Here is a 16,158-nt window from a genome sequence, read left to right on the forward strand (position 1 = left end):
TTAAGATTAGTTGGAACACCCGGCCATGCGTTTCCTTCATTGTGCTGTTTATTTTCTGCCAAATGAGTATGGAAAAATTGTTGCATTAACACTATTTATCCGTAAAATTAAAGTTGGAGCTGCATTAGTCTTAGAATTTTTGGCTACGAGCCAGAAAGAAGCTTGATAAACCATGCATTTTCAGTAAAGCTGTTAAATGTCGGTTTCACATAGAAGCAGGAAAAGCGAAAAAAGCCATAAGTTATAACTGTTTTCCAAGCTACACCATTACATATTACCCCAAATCTGACACTGCCGTGTGAGGTGGCAACCTTTAACACTGTAAAAACTGATCCTTCGACTTGGTCTTTCCAAATAAATAGAAAACAAACAATATCTGTGTTCCCTGGTGTCGAACGTACAGATTTGTATTACAGTAAAGGTTATGCAGGTGCTGAGTGAGCTTTTATCTGGAAGCCAACTCTGATAATGAGAGTAACCTTTTCTAGTCATGACACAAGACTGCAGTTTTTTTTCTAGCACCAGTGGGAGCCACTGTATGACATGTTCTAAAGTGTTTAAATAAGTTTTGCTATTTGTCTTTACCTTCTTTTTAACATGAATCTGATGAGATGTGGTTATATTGTACAATGTACTATATAATAATGGAAGCTTATTGTATGGTATATGTGCATAACGTCAGTGGCTGCCAATTGTACAAGCAGAGTGTTTCCTGCCCTATTCTCTGGGGAACACTGGCAATTGATTTAGGTAAGAAATTGAATTTTATAATTTATGCTCTACTATATCTTTCTGCAAAGTAATTGATAATCTTGGAGATCAAATAAGATTTTGTAAGTATTGTGGGCTCCTGTTTCTTTGAAGCGGCTTCCAACATATATTCAAAGAAATTCGAGCTGATTCCGGTGCTCGACTGCCGCATTCTGCACTGACCTTGTTTTATGAAAGCTGTAAGCTCCATCTAGTATGAGAATGTAGCCCTTAAGCTGCAACAATCCTATATAAGGAACACTTTATTTACACCTTATACTGCCCAAAGCATGCTAATTATTAATCACAAATCTTAGGCAGTATCTAGTTTGCTTTTCATGAAAAGATTACATTAGGCTAAGAAATCCATTCAATTTAATAAAGAACTTACAAAGGAAGAAGAAATGGCTGAAGACTACTTGGCTTACAGAACCTGGTCGATGATGTTGATATGAATTGCTCATAAAAGGTTCCTAGTTTGCAAGTGGGAGCAAATATAAGAAACCCCTGCTGCCACTTCAAGGATTTAATAGCTGCAATCTATTTAATTTATGTTGGAGTAGCTATTTAAAGACCTTGCTATCAACTACATTGCTAAATCTGTGCTGTTTTCTTTTTGCTATAGCATTCTGTAGTTGGAGGATTTGTATCTCACTACCTCTTGGAGAAGTCACGTATATGTGTGCAAGGACAAGATGAAAGAAACTACCATATTTTCTACAGGTTGTGTGCCGGTGCACCGGAGGAAATTCGCCAGAAACTTTTCTTGAATTCCCCTGATAGTTTTAGGGTAGGTATCCCTTGTAATCCTCTTCTGAATCTTTGCAAGTTTGCTCAAACCTAATGAAAATTATTTTTGGACAAATGATTCTTGGTTATTTCAGTAAAAGGGTTGCCATCTGCCTTAAAGTAATACTAAAGAAAATAAAATAAAAAATAAACATGTCATTCTTGCCTGTTCTGTGCAATTCTCTGTGCTCCTCCCCTCTCCTGAGTGCCCCCCATAGAAAGCTGCTTACTATGTGGGCACTCGTGTACGCTCGCTCTTGTTCATTGACACACAGAACAGGGTTTAACCTCATCCCCTGCTCCCTCCACACTGGTGGTGATTGACAACAGCAGGAGCCAATGGTTCCCACTGCTGTGTCTGAGCCAATGAAGAGGGAGAGCAGCTGCTCTCGTGCACATTGCTGGATCGGCATCGAACTTGAGTAAGTATAAAGGGGCGGGGCTGATTTTGCATAGAATATATGAAGGTAAAAAAAAAAACAGCCTGAAGAACCACTTAAATCTTCAACATAATACCATCTGAGTTAATGTGAAATGCTGTTTTTACAACATACAGTACCTTGTCAATAACATTGGAGTCCAAGCATTTTGGTACAGATGACAGAGTGGGTAAGGTTACAGTATTTTCTCTAACTAAAGTGTAATCACTTTGGATGTTCTTATTTTGTATGTTTAAAACACTTGCTGCAAAAGGAGTGCTTGCATTTCTGTGAAAAGAAAACATATTTTGCTAATAATATGGCTCCATTTGAAAACTGGAACCTTCATCCTTTTTACGCAAGATGAGTAGGATCGGGGAAATACGTCTACATATTTAAGAAAACTTTTTGACCCACAGTGGCCTCTGTAGCATTATTTGTTCTAGGAAGCCCTACATTTTGGTATCTATGTCTTCTGTTTTTGTCCCCTAGGGCCCCCTAGGAAATTGAGCACATATAGACAACTATAAAAATCTAAGGTCAATTGAAATGTACATTTTATTACAGCATCCAAAAATGGATCAAATGATTCTACTGCTATACCTTTTTATAGCATTTCAAGAGTGCCATCAGTTAACTAATCATTACTAGACAGTCCTATAATTTAGAAATTAGATTCCATGTATGGCTTCCCAAAATCTTTAGGAATTCTTGGTTGTAATTTTAAATATTTATTTTATAATGTAAATTAATGTGTCTGAAATCATTGGTTAAAGTTATAATTTTAAGAAAACGTCATTAAATTTGGGGCCAGTATTCAAAAAAGTTTTTTTGACTAAGCAAGCGAACTCGTTAGCCTTTCCCTTTACACTTTACATTAAATAGGACATACAGAAAATTGGTTCATTTTTAAGGGCAAAGCAATAATCATTGATGCTTGAGTGGTTAGTGCAATATTGTACCTTTCAGCTTAAACACAAGGTCATTCTCTATAATGAAAGAGAGCATAGTCAATAAATCATTGACTTTCAATTAGCCCTGCATTGAAGTAGGTAAGGATGCACTGAAACACATTTTTGGAGTGACAGTTTCTTTGTTTCCAGTTCTTAGTAGGGTCACTTTTTCAGTTATTAGTAGGGTCACTTTTTAATGTATTGTGTGCTGTAGCTTTGTATTTTAAAACCTATACAGGAAATAAAAGGTATCCTATTATAAGAGATAATAGACAGGAATTCTCTTTGTGTGCATCTTTTTTTCTCATTATCTATTGGATTTTTTGGTAAGGCCTTGTAATTCTAGCTTTTTTTTAAATGACCTGTCCCAGTACTTTCAAATCTTAAAGTGGAGTTCCACCCTGAAAACATTTTTTACTCCTAAAACCTAAAAAAAAAATAAAAAAAAAAATAAAAAAATGTTTTACTGTGTGTATCCCAGAAAGCAGCCGGCCCATTCACAAAGCGCTGCGCTGCTCGCACATGCACAGTTTCCCTTACTGTGGATGGCGGCGCCTGGAGCTGCCAGGATCGAGGATCGGCCTAGGCGGGGGCCGTCATCGTTGGCGACTAGGACAGGTAAGTGTCCTTATTAAAAGTCAGCATCTACAGTGTTAATGGCTGCTGACTTTTAATTATTTAATTTTTTTACCGGACCTCCGCTTTAAAGTATTAATTTTTAGATTATTGGATGGCAAACTATGGGTTTAATTCGTATTTCTCACTAGGCAAGCGATAACTTTCTTTTAATCCTAATTTAACTATGTGGAAATACCTTGTTAATAAAATCATGTAAATGCACTGCGTGTAAGAATAGAGATTGTTCTGGTTTTGGAAAATATGCAGGGGCTTGGTGTAAAGCTAGATGCCCCTGGTAATATAACGTATATTATTTGTTTAATTATGTTAAAGTGCCATTAAACCCAAAAGCAAAAATGTATTACTGTATATTGCAGCTTACCATTTCTTAGATGTAATGGATGCATTAGTTAGCTTTTTTTTTTTTTCTTCTATTTTTATCTGGTGTTCTGGGCAATAAGCCTATTGTTTTTCACACGAACAAGCGTTTTTGCAAATGTTTCAGTTACAGGGATGAGACAAACTATTCAACACTGGTACGGGTGCTTACAGTGATCAGTTTTAATTATGTAAAACCTTTATACCAAAGGGGAAAAAAATTGTTTGCTGTGCTAGTATGCATAACATACTGGCACATTATGTTAAACTTGCCAGAAAATGAAGACCCCCAGCGCCGCACTGTCACTGCGGCATGTGCTCCCAACTATACCTGGTCTTCCTTCCAGGTTCGCGGATTCTGGCTGTGCTGCCTGGATGGCCATTTATTTAGAGTACATGCGCTGCATGTACAGTAAATATCTCCTAAACTTTGCACGTTTTAGGAGGTATTTACAATACTTGTAGGTAAGTCTTATTATAGAAAAGAAGGTGCAGTGAAAAGGCCTACTGCTGCACTTCCGGCGCCAGGTAGCAAATTGAGACCTCAACCAGAGTGGTAGTGTAGTGGTGATATACTATTTCTAAATATAGAAACAATACCAGTAGAGTGAGTGGTGTTGTTCTAAGAAGCGGCTATTTTAAAATAAATAAATAAATGGAGAACCATCTATAAATAAATAAAATGTTAAAAGAATATCAATACACGTGAACTGTTGTTCAGAGTGATAAAAACAGCGCTAAGAACAGGTAAAAGCCTGTTCAAGATTAGAGTCCTGAATGAGTGATGGTAAGAAGGTGATCTTTAAATGGTATTTGTGCACCAAATAATGGAAACCATTTCATGTGTAGATAAATAAAGTAATGGAAAACTGCACCATAGAATGTGGTTAAGTCACCCAAATGAAAAGGGTATCAGCTTACCACTGCAAATCAATAAATGATTTGCATACAAACCATCTAATCATACAGATGCTGCACGGGCAAGATGGCTCAGATGGAGGTACATGTACAGCAAAAGAACACACAAATCATAGTGCAAAAAAGCTTAAACATTAACTCCAATTAAGTGTGGAATAAATCCACTAGTTAATGCCCGTACAGTATAAATATATAATCAATGCACAAAATAGAAGTGATTTCACTGGTCTGCTCCTATCCACAGGGGTCCGCGTGTGATGCGGGTGCGATGTTGTGATTTCCTCACTGTGGTTTGTTGTTGGAGTGCGGTGGAACGCTACAAGCCTTATTATAGGCTTACCTATATGTAAAAGAGTCAGCGTTTACTCCAACTTTTATTCTACTTTTAGGTTGCCAAATTTCACTGTACAGTGTACAGTCTGAATTATTTCTGATTTAAGGTCTTGTAGAATATTCATTCTGTGTACCCTGGCACAATACAATTTATGTATGAAATGTATGGAAGAATATTGGGTTACATTGCTTTAGTAGATATACCTAATACTTGTAAAATAATGGTTTCTTCACACCAGCCCCATTGGACTGCAATTAACATCACTGCCCAATGCAGTTCCAACATTTAGACGGGGAAATCTACCTTGTGTCCTGTTAGTTCAGTGCTGAAAGAAGTATGGCCGGTTGCATTTTTATGCAACACAATGGCTTGTGCCTTGCTCCAACGCTTTGGAACATGCTGCGGTGAGCAGAGTTGAATGAGTTTCATTTTGTGATAAGTTAAAAAGTAAACCGTACAATAAATTGTACCCAACCCTACTCGATGCATTCCAGCAGGTGCACATTATACAAAGCTCATCACCCTCTAGTTTGTGTAGGCCCCAGTACATACCTAAAACTGTATTCCTAGTTCATTTTATGAACTGCTAAATCAAACTTTTCTTTTTGGCAATTGCAGCAAGCAGAATGAAAGACCAGATTAAAATGAAATCCCCCTTTCCTTTAGAATGGTATGATGACAGATTATCTCTGTAGCTGGAGCTACCGCTAGTCATCAGGGGCACATTTTTCTTCTTTGCAGGTTTATCTGATTTATGATTTATATTGAAGATCTCTAAGTGAGCTGGCATGTGGCCTGTCAGGCTGTAGCACATCTGTTTTTCTCTCTGAAGACAGCAATAATCGCTTAGATCAGATATACATGTTTGGCTGACAATTGTGAATGATCCAGTAAATGACCCTTACATTCGGAAGGCTGCTAGCTGACGCTGCTGATTAGTCAGCTGCAGAGAGCAGTCAGGTTGCATCATTTGTAGGCCTGGAAAGCCCAATGTCTCAGTTGGAGAACATTACTCTTAGCAAGTGCTCTGATGAAAAAAAAAAAAACCTCTGAAATGATTAAAATTGAAATGAAACCTATCTGATGGTGCCCCTCAGTAGGCTGGAGACTGCAAACAGAAATGTCAGGTCTATTAAAACTGCAATTACTTTAGAAGACAAACTGTAGCCAAGCTTCTAAGTAAGATGTTTAACTTTCTGGTGCCGTCGATGTCTCTGGTGGAGAATAATAATCTGTTTTCCCTGTGCACAGCTAAAGCCCTAAATTAGAGTTAGCTAGGTGTGCTGCCAGCTATAACATGCTGCTTCTTTCCACATATTTTATTACTTTACATTATCATGAACACTGTCATTTGCACTGAAACATGCAGAGTGAGATATGTTTTTAATTGTAGATGCCACAAGGGATTTTAAGGATTACACTAGCCTCTGACAACTGGTACTTTGAACAGATGGGAAATGGCTAGTTGAACAGTAACAATTGTTCCTGCTTCTGTTCTAAAGAACTTGGTTTAGTACTTGTGATGTTAATGAATCATGTGAACGTGTTAACATTTCTTCTGTTTGTTAAACTCCGTAGTGTACTTCAAGCCCAGCTACATGCCTATCAAGGGAGGGATTAGAACTTGTCTTGTTTTTTTTCTGTTTAATTCAATTTTAGGGAGATTTTGCCTTTAGTACAGGAAGTGATGGGAATTTTCTACAACGTGGCCACTCATTAAAATTAGAAGAAACGAGATTTAACCTTAAAGTGTAAGTAAACCCACCTATAATTTTCAGGTAAGGAAGCTGCCATCTTGGCCTAAGTTCAATCTTCAACTGCCATGATGCTGCACATCTGATCAGTTATGACACCAGCCATTGGATGGTTTGACAGTTTGGTTGAGAGCACAACCAATGTGATGGTTAGCAATCCCGGCATGCCGGAAGTGTAACTGCTTTTTGAAACTGTTAAATTGATGGGTTTACTTCCGCTTTAAACTACGTAGAACGTTATTTACTGTAAGAGTGGCAAGGATGTGGAATGCCCTTCCATAGGCAGTGGTCTCAGCGGGGGGGCATCAATAGTTTCAAAAACTATTAGATAAGCACCTGAACGACCGCACCATACAAGGATATACAATGTAATACTGACATATAATCACAGATATAGGTTGGACTTGATGGACTTGTGTCTTTTTTCAATCTCGCCTACTATGTTTTTTTTTTACTTAATTTCTCTTTATTTGATTTTAACATGACTTATACATCAGACAATTATTTTAACAGGTAACCATCTAGCATTATACAAACAAGAAAAAAGAACAGGAAAACAACATACTACAATCGATACTAAGATGTACCTGATATCTTCTATGTCTTCTAACCCTATATCCAATCTCCCCCCTTCCCCCATCCTCCCCCCAACTACCTAAGGGAGCGTACTACCCCATTAATTAATCCACTGAGCGGACAGGCGAGAACAGAAGAGAGGAGGTGGCCATACTTTACCCTTGTCTCTTGTGTCGATGATAGTGGTCACATGCCCTATATCGCCGATCCCCATTAGAGCACCCATCAACCCCGCTCCCGCCGTAATAGGTGACAGCCACTTCTAACGGGAGAGGGGGAGGGGGGGCGCGATACCCTGGAGTCACTTCCTCAAGTGCCATCCCATATGTTCCACACCGCCCTCTGCCACCGCCCCCATATGCTAGTAAATTTTCCATGGTTCCCCTGTCTAGTAAAATATACTCTCTCATTTGAGATTGTTAGGTTCATAGTCGCTAACCAGTTATCTACCGATGGGGGCGTCTGGGCTTGCCATTTTTGGGCTATCGTTTTTCGTGCCTGGAAGAGGCATCTCAATATAGCTTCCAAGCTGCCTTGAGGTGCTCTTATATCTTCTATACACCCCAGAAGACAGGTCCTGGCCACTGGATTGAGGGATGTTCCAAATACCTGGTTTATCCTCTCTATTATTTCTACCCAATAGTCGTAAAGTTTGGGGCACTTCCAGACCATGTGAATTAAGTCCCCTTTATCTTTGCATCTCGGGCATTCATTATTTTGTCTCCACCCCAGTTTAAACATTTTATGCGGGGTATGATATACCCTATGCAATAAAAACAAATGGGACAGTCTTTGCGCTGGGGCGATTGAAACACAGGCGCATTGATGGAGGATTCTCTCCCACTGTTCAGATGATATTGTTCCCAGGTCTCTTTCCCATGCTGCTTTACTCTTGGCCGGGCCCGCTCTGCTTATCGCACTAGCACTCAAGCTGTTATATGTTGCTGTTATTAAGCCCCTGGCAGTACTTGCCCTGATTACTTTGAGAAGGACGGGTATCTGGGTCCATACAATTGTTTTAGAACTAAATTGTGCATGAATAGCATGGCGGACCTGCAGATATTTGTAGAATGTTTTGTTGGGAATATTAAATTCTCTTTTTAAATCTGAGAATGATTTTAGGGTGTTTCCCTCAAACAGGTGTTTTAAACGAGTTATACCTTGACTCGTCCATTCTCTCGATTCTTCTATGCTTGTTATTTCCTGTAGATTATTGTTTTTCCATAGAGGAGAGAATTCTGTTTGGCCACTATATCCCAATAAGGACTTTATTGTGTGCCAAACTTTAATAGCCAATTTTATAGTTGGGAATTTATGGGGAAAATAATCTGCCTCTAGGGCTTCCACCAACAATTTATGGGGGTTACCCGTTAACATCAAACGGCTAATAAAGCTGTCTCCCACAGTGGTTCCACACCCTATCAGGTGTTGCAGTTGTGACGCAATATAACTTTGGGTGTGGAACCGCCATACCCCCTTCTTTTACTGGTAGCTGAAGTGTTTGCAGGCTTATCCTGGCTTGGCCTCCCCTCCATATAAGTTCTCTAAATAGTGATTCTCGCCTACTATGTAACTATATGTATATGCACCTCGCTAGAACTTTCACTCAGCTTCTTTTGGCTGCTGGGCCAGTGCATCCTGGTGCTGTGTCGATATGTAAACTGAGCTGCGCTTACACAGCTTAGTGTACATTCAAAAGGCACGTAGGTTTCTTTTATTGCAGAAGAGATATTGCATATCTCTTCTGCAGCTGCCTTGCAGCTTTTTAAAGTGGAACTAAAGACCTTAATTCAGCGAGTTCAAAAAAAGTTACATTCCCGGCATTGCGGAAATGCTGTCACATTTGTTTGTACTTTCACCCAAGCTGTCAAACCATCCAATAGTGAGATTCATAACTGATCACACGTGGCACACCGTGACAGTTGTAGATCAAACAGACTCCAAGTTGTCTGAAAAGGATAGGTGGGTTTAGTTCCGTTTTAACTGAAATCTCATTTAATTGACTGTCATATGACCCCCGTTGCCCTTCTTATTATGATCCCATTCAGAATAACACATCTTCTATAGAGAAGAATGAACTACCTACCAAATAGGGAAGTGGATCATCAGCTCTTTGGAGGAGGGCTGAACATGTGTTGCAGTGAACAGGCCACAGGCAGAAAGACTGATGGGTGTCTTGCCCAGCCCTAGTTCTCCACATCAGCCTTTACCGCCAGAAGCTTGCATATGAGATTCTATTATTCTATTGGGGTGTAGTATGATGTCGCGGGGAGGTCATACTGGGACAGTGTATTGAAACTTTAGTTATTGAGTCATTAAAGGGGTTGTAAAGGTAGAAAACAAAAACCCTAAATAGCTTCCTTTACCTTAGTGCAGTCCTTTTTCACTTACCTTCGATTTTGCTTTTAAATGTCCTTATTTCTTCTGAGAAATCCTCACTTCCTGTTCTTCTTTCTGTAACTCCACACAGTAATGCAGGGCTTTCTCCCTGGTGTGGAGTGTCGTGCTCGCCCCCTCCCTTGAACTACAGGAGAGTCAGGATGCCCACTAACACACAGCTCCTTTCTCTGTCTGCAACGTAGAGAGCGTCCTTCCTTTACAACCCCTTTAAGTAATGTTGAAAATGTTTTGGCACTCGCCCAAGAGATTTTGGGAATAAACCCCAGAATATATACCCACATATGCATATATAGAGTTTGTTCCCAACACTCATTTGAACTGAGGAAACAATTTGATAAGGCCAGCCATAGACCGTTTAAATCTTGGCTGGAATCTTGTCAGGAACTGGCTGAGATTCGAACCATGTATGGGCAGACTGAATGTACTAAGTTGATCTATTAACTTTTGGTACAACCAGCCTGACAGATTTTAAATAAGATTATCGCTAGCGGCTGGTATAACCACTAGCAATAATCACTGTCTTCTCCTTGTAGGGATGCCCCCCCCCCCCCACCGGGAGAATACAATGGCTTGGTGGGAGGGACTCCCCTTTTAACACTCTCTGTGGTCCTTTATAGTGCAGAAAATAAATTTGCTCCATTTATGGCCCACATTAGTATTGAAATGTCTTTAAAGGGGTTGTAAACCCTCTGTGTTTTTCACCTTAAAGCGGAGTTCCACCCAAGAATGGAACTTCCGCTTTAAGTGTAGGTGACATGCCACATTTGGCATGTAATATTTTTGGGGGAGGAGCGGGTACCCTGTTTTTACAGGCACCCAGCTCCCACTTCTTCCCTGGCACCGGAAGGAAGATCACCTCTCCCTCCTCCCTCTCTGCAGTCTTCTGGGACAAGTCACAGGCCCAGAAAATTGCCCGGCAAATCGCAGCACCCTGAGCAGCTCAGTGCGTGCCCGGCTGTGAAGCCACAGCCGGGCGCCTACAGTAACCATGCCAGCTGTTCTGGATAAATGAAAACCTGCACATATGTTTGTTTTGGTTGTTATAAGCTATTGAACTTTGCAGTTTGTGGTTTATTGAGCACACTGATGCCAGTAGATGCTGGGAATAAGATAAAACTTTAGGTATTGAGTCGTTGTAATTTTGAAGATATTTTGGCACTCACCCAAGAGATGTTGAGAATAAACCTCTGAATTTATACCTACATATGCTTATAGGGTTTGTTGCCAAGACATTTAACAATTGGGAAACAATTAGAGAAGTATTGAAATGTCTTTAAAATTGCAGAACATGTTCAGTTATAGTTTAGCTGTTAGTTTAGCTGTAACTTTACTACTAGCTATACCATGTCTGGATGAATGAAAATCTACCCAGAATTTTTTTTGGGGTTGTCTTGAGCTATTGAACTTTGCGGCATGTGGGTTATCAAACCTGAAAGACTCTGAGCACACGGATGCCAACAGATAGTAGTGAATTGATAGGATGTCCAAAAACAAAAGGACCAGAATATGGTTACTTCCATTGTGTTTCGCACGTCACAACTCTTGTATAGATTATAAAAGACTGCATGTTGTTAATTGTCACATTCATGGAGATGTGCACAAAGTCCATGACATCTATTGATACATCTGCCCAGAAGCAATATGTTCCTGCAGTTTGTACAAAAATATTAGAAAATATGTATATTTAATTAAATGTATGATGTTATTTTGACACGTTGATTAATTGCTTATGTTAAAGATACCTGGTTTAATGTCTGTTTGGTGTGTATGCTTTAGGGCTACAGAACAGACCCTTAAATGACCCTAAAATGCATTACACATAATTTTGTCAAAAATGACAACTGCTAATGTCTTCATTTTACTTGCATGTTTGATATGGCTCATATCTCATATTCTGTCCAGTATTTGCATCTAACTTTTCTATTGCCACATTTAACTTCTTGTACGTTGCTTTTCCGTAGTATTTGAATCGAGGCTGTACCAGGTATTTTGCTTCCAAGGAGACTGATAAACAGATTTTACAGAACCGTAAGAGTCCTGAGGTAAGCAAAATGTAACCCTACATTTAACAATATAATAATCTGTATAGACATCAGGTGTCCATTTCTCAATTACTTTTGCAGAGGCCTTTGAGATTTAAATACTATATTTTTATTCACAATGGGGTTGACTGTATGGACTCACAAAGTTATATTACAAATAAAAAACACTGCTGTATATGCATTAAAAAAAAAGCAGTTTTTCAAAAGGAAAATAATAAAATGCAGTTCTCATAGCAAATATTAAGAATTTTTCACGGGCCTGAGTACTGTAGGCTGAAATGTAATTGGTTTTCCTGGTTTACTGCACTGTGCATGCCTACCTTAGTTCTTTGTACTTTGAATTTAAAGGGATAGATTAATGGAGGCTGCCATTACTGAACTCTTCTACGAGGATGCTATTTCCCTGGATGTCATTCTGATGCCTTAACTTCAATGGTGTCTGAGCTGCTGACTCTAAATAATTGTAGTGATCAATAGTTCTGACACTCATTTACGACATGCTTGTTCTGGAGCTTTGACTGATACATTTTGAAGTCAGGCCGAACCAGGCATTTTAAGAGGGGTCCTGCAGTTTATTTAGCTAAATGAGAACCACAAAAACACCAGGTAACTTTGTATCTGGTAGTTTTCTTGTCCTGGGTATCTTCTGTCATAGATGTGTTTCTTCAGGTAACAGAGACCCATGCTTGACATTAGAGGCCAATGTTTTAGAGGAGCAGGATAGCGTTTACACGGTACTAAAATCCCTTGTGATTCTTACTAAAGAGCTTGCCAGTTTTCACAGATGTCTTCTGTACTCTCATTCCTGTACCCCTTTATGTATCACTTGCCATACCCTTTAGATTGTAAGCATTTACGAGCAAGGCCCTCTTAACCCTAGTCTTGAACTGAATTGTAACGGTACTGTGACCTTTTATATAAATCCTGTGTAATAATAAAAGGTAATAGTACTAATAATAATTATAAAAAAGATAATGTATAAAGAGAAACCACCCGTTCCATCACTATTGAAATGTATATGAGAAAAGGTTGGATGAGACCAAACTGTCGAATTGTGTGAGTGGTTGTCTCCTTGGATAGAGCTGGATAGATTTAAAACCTCTGTCAGGTTTTTGCTACTATCCACGGGGGAAGTAAGGGTAGCTCTCCCACAGTAGCGCAGACAAAAATGAAAGGCCTTGAATGCACATGGACGCTTAGTGGCTCAAAATCCTTAAGCATACAATTCACTGTGCTGTTCTACTCCCTGGGAGCCGCAGGTGAAGCATTCAGCCAGCCAGATGCAAAGGAAGTGAGGGTAAATCTCTCTAATGGAACTTCTACTGCTTTCAGTATCATCTCTATGCTGAAGACACTCAAATCTCTTAAGCCTCATACACACGATTGAATTATCTGATGGGAATTGTGAGATGACAGGCTGTTGGCAGAAAATCTAAACGTTTGTATGCTCAATCAGGCAATTGTCGGATTTTTCCACAGATAAATGTGGGATAGCAAGCTTAAAGCGGGGTTCCAACCACAATTCACATTTTTAAAATGTATGTCCTTTCATCATGCGTTTTTATAATATAAATCCGGTCACTTACTATTTTACAATCCGCTCCGCATAGTTATTCAAAAAAGATAGTTTATAAAACTATGTCCACACCGTTGTCATTTTGCTTGTGGGCATTGTGAAGAACAAGCACTTACTTCCTGAAGTCTTGGATGGGGAGTGATAATTGGGTAGCGCACTACATCCTGGGAAATGATGATACACATTTCCCAGGAGCATTAGAGGGAGATGATGTCAGAATCCTAGGTGGATCCAAAGGCAGATTTCGTGGGACCACATAGCAACAGGCATTTCCAGATGAGTAAAAACATTTTTTTTTCTTTTTTAGGTCTAATGAGCACAATAATAAAAAAATATTTTTGGGATGGAAACTCCACTTTAAAAATGGTCTGCCAACAATTGTGTGTTGGATTTTCCGATCGTGTGTACACAAGTCCATCGGCCAAAACTCCAAAATACAAACAGAAGCAATGCTCACCATAACGCAACATTAGCAGAAGTTGCCCAAAGGGTGGCGCTAAAGAGCTGAAAAAACACATAGTTTCACGTTGGTTGGCCGGCAATTATTTGCCGTTTTGTATGCAATACAAGTTCCTGGACAACGCCCTTTGGACAAAAGTCCTACGCTTTTGTCCGATGAAAATCCAATCGTGTGTACGAGGCTTTACTATGTTTTTCACCTTGCTTCTTACTCTCCTATCGCATTACTAACTAACATGTTAGCATGTATTTAACACCACACTAAACTAAGAATAGTGGTCTTAGTATCCATGCGAATGGCAAATTCTGGGTAATTTAGCTTCAAGCCTCCATTTACATTTGAGTGCTTTTCAGTGTAACTGATCAAATCACCTGCGCAAAATAATGGAACACCTGAAAAATGACCTGTTGGGGGTACTTGAGGACTGGAGTTGAGAAACATAGCTCTTTATGACCTCTTGTTACCACTGAGGTCTATTACAACTGGTGAGAGCACATCTGATACTGCACTTGGGTGTAAGGCATTAACACATTGGGAAATTGCTGGAAAAGGACAAAATTTGGGAAAGACTGCACAGTTTTCTAAAATTCACCCATATCACGCTGTTTTTTTATTCTATATTAGAGGGATTCATGTATTGATTATATGTGAAGATCTACATATAAGGTAATTAGTATATTCTTTTATAAAATACAGTATTAGGCCTTGTGTATGTTTGGTGTCTGGGGGTGGTAAAAATGGCAAGTTAAGTAATGGGTTAATCGCCCTCAACTGTCAAGTCGCAAGTGAACATGTTGGTATATGGCAAGATTTATACACCAGCTTGCTTTTAGGAGGCAGAATTGATGCTAACCGTAACACACTTCTTTTGGAATATGACACTCCACAAGTCCAGAGCTTGGCTTGCAGTGTGCTATTAAAATAGAAAATCCCCCTTTTGGCTGAGGGATAAAAAGGCATTCAGGAAGTGACACTGTAGCTTCCTGATTGGCTACCAGCCGCTGCTCAACCACCCTCTGAAAAGCAATCCTCCACGGATCATTTTACAGAGGGGTGTTAAAGAGTGCTGGTGGTAAAGAGTGCTGCTTGTGTAAATGAGCCCTAGGGGCCACTGACCATGATAACTTGTGACTGGGGGATGGTGAAAATGTGTCTTAGCTGCCTATTTACTGCCCCCTGCCACCCATGTAAACAAGGCTTTATACACATTCCTGTAGGAAAAAGGCTGGTCCGTTTTAGCATAAATATGTAAGATGTTAAAGTATAACTAAAGGCAACATTTTTGTGCAGAACGCCTGTTTTTTTTTTTCTGTCTGTACGGTGGCAAAAGTACAAAGTGAAAGTAAAAAACATAAATTTTGAGCTGTCCCCAGAAAGGTAATAGGAGGGAAATCTTTCAAAATCTTTCAAAAGGGGATACTAGTTCTGGTGACCTGGGGGTCCCAAGGAATTCCCTTAATTTGCAGGGATTCCTCTCGCTTCCTGTTTGGCTATAGAACAGGAAGTGGAAGGAAATCTCTGCAATGGAACATAGTTGGAGGAAAAAAATAAATTGTCAGGGTTTATAACCCTCCTTTGCTCTATCCAAAAATTGAAATAAAGTTTTGCCCATAGTTCTGCTTTAATTTCACTAAAAATCCTATATAGCAGTGGTGATATTAAAAGGTATATTTCATGTACAGGCAGTTCCCGAGTTACAAACGGGTTAGGGACAGTAGGTTTGTTCTTAAGTCAAATATGTTCATTAGTTGGAACAGTATGCACAGAACGTCAGATACGTCATTTTCCGATGTTCTGTCGAATGTGTCCGCCGTCGAAAAGTGGCCGTGCATGCGCAGAATGGCAGATATGTTGTTTTCAGATGTTCTTTCGCATGTGCCCGCAGTCGAAAAGTGGCCACGCAGCCTCCCGTTTGTAAGTAAGAGTCATTAGCAAGTCAGATGTTCGTAACTCTGGGACTCCCTGTAGATGTTTTTAATTGCTCAATCTACATTGTTTGCTGGTTTATATACACTGCCCTGAAAAAGTATTCTCCACATTATGTAATGTTACAACTGAAAACGTAAATGTATTTTATTGGGATTTTATGTGATAGACCAACACAAAGTCGCACATAATTGTGAAGTGGAAGAAAAATGTTTTTTTAAATTTGTTTACAAACAAATATTTGAAAAGTGTGGTGTGCATTTGT

General features: G+C 39.4%; 1 protein-coding gene across 8 annotated transcripts in view; it reads left to right on the forward strand.

Annotated features, from left to right (window-relative positions):
- The window catches only part of MYO6 (myosin VI), a 344,822-nt gene that overhangs the window by 152,628 nt on the left and 176,036 nt on the right, over positions 1 to 16,158 (forward strand). For all 8 annotated transcript variants that reach the window (XM_040349981.1, XM_040349983.1, XM_040349984.1 and 5 more), the window contains exons 9-10: positions 1,376 to 1,540; positions 11,851 to 11,931. In XM_040349981.1, the coding sequence (XP_040205915.1) occupies positions 1,376 to 1,540; positions 11,851 to 11,931 (246 nt within the window). The remainder of the gene's footprint in view (positions 1 to 1,375; positions 1,541 to 11,850; positions 11,932 to 16,158) is intronic.

Source organism: Rana temporaria, chromosome 4 (genome assembly GCF_905171775.1).
Source record: "Rana temporaria chromosome 4, aRanTem1.1, whole genome shotgun sequence".
NCBI classification, from domain to species: Eukaryota; Metazoa; Chordata; class Amphibia; order Anura; family Ranidae; genus Rana; species Rana temporaria.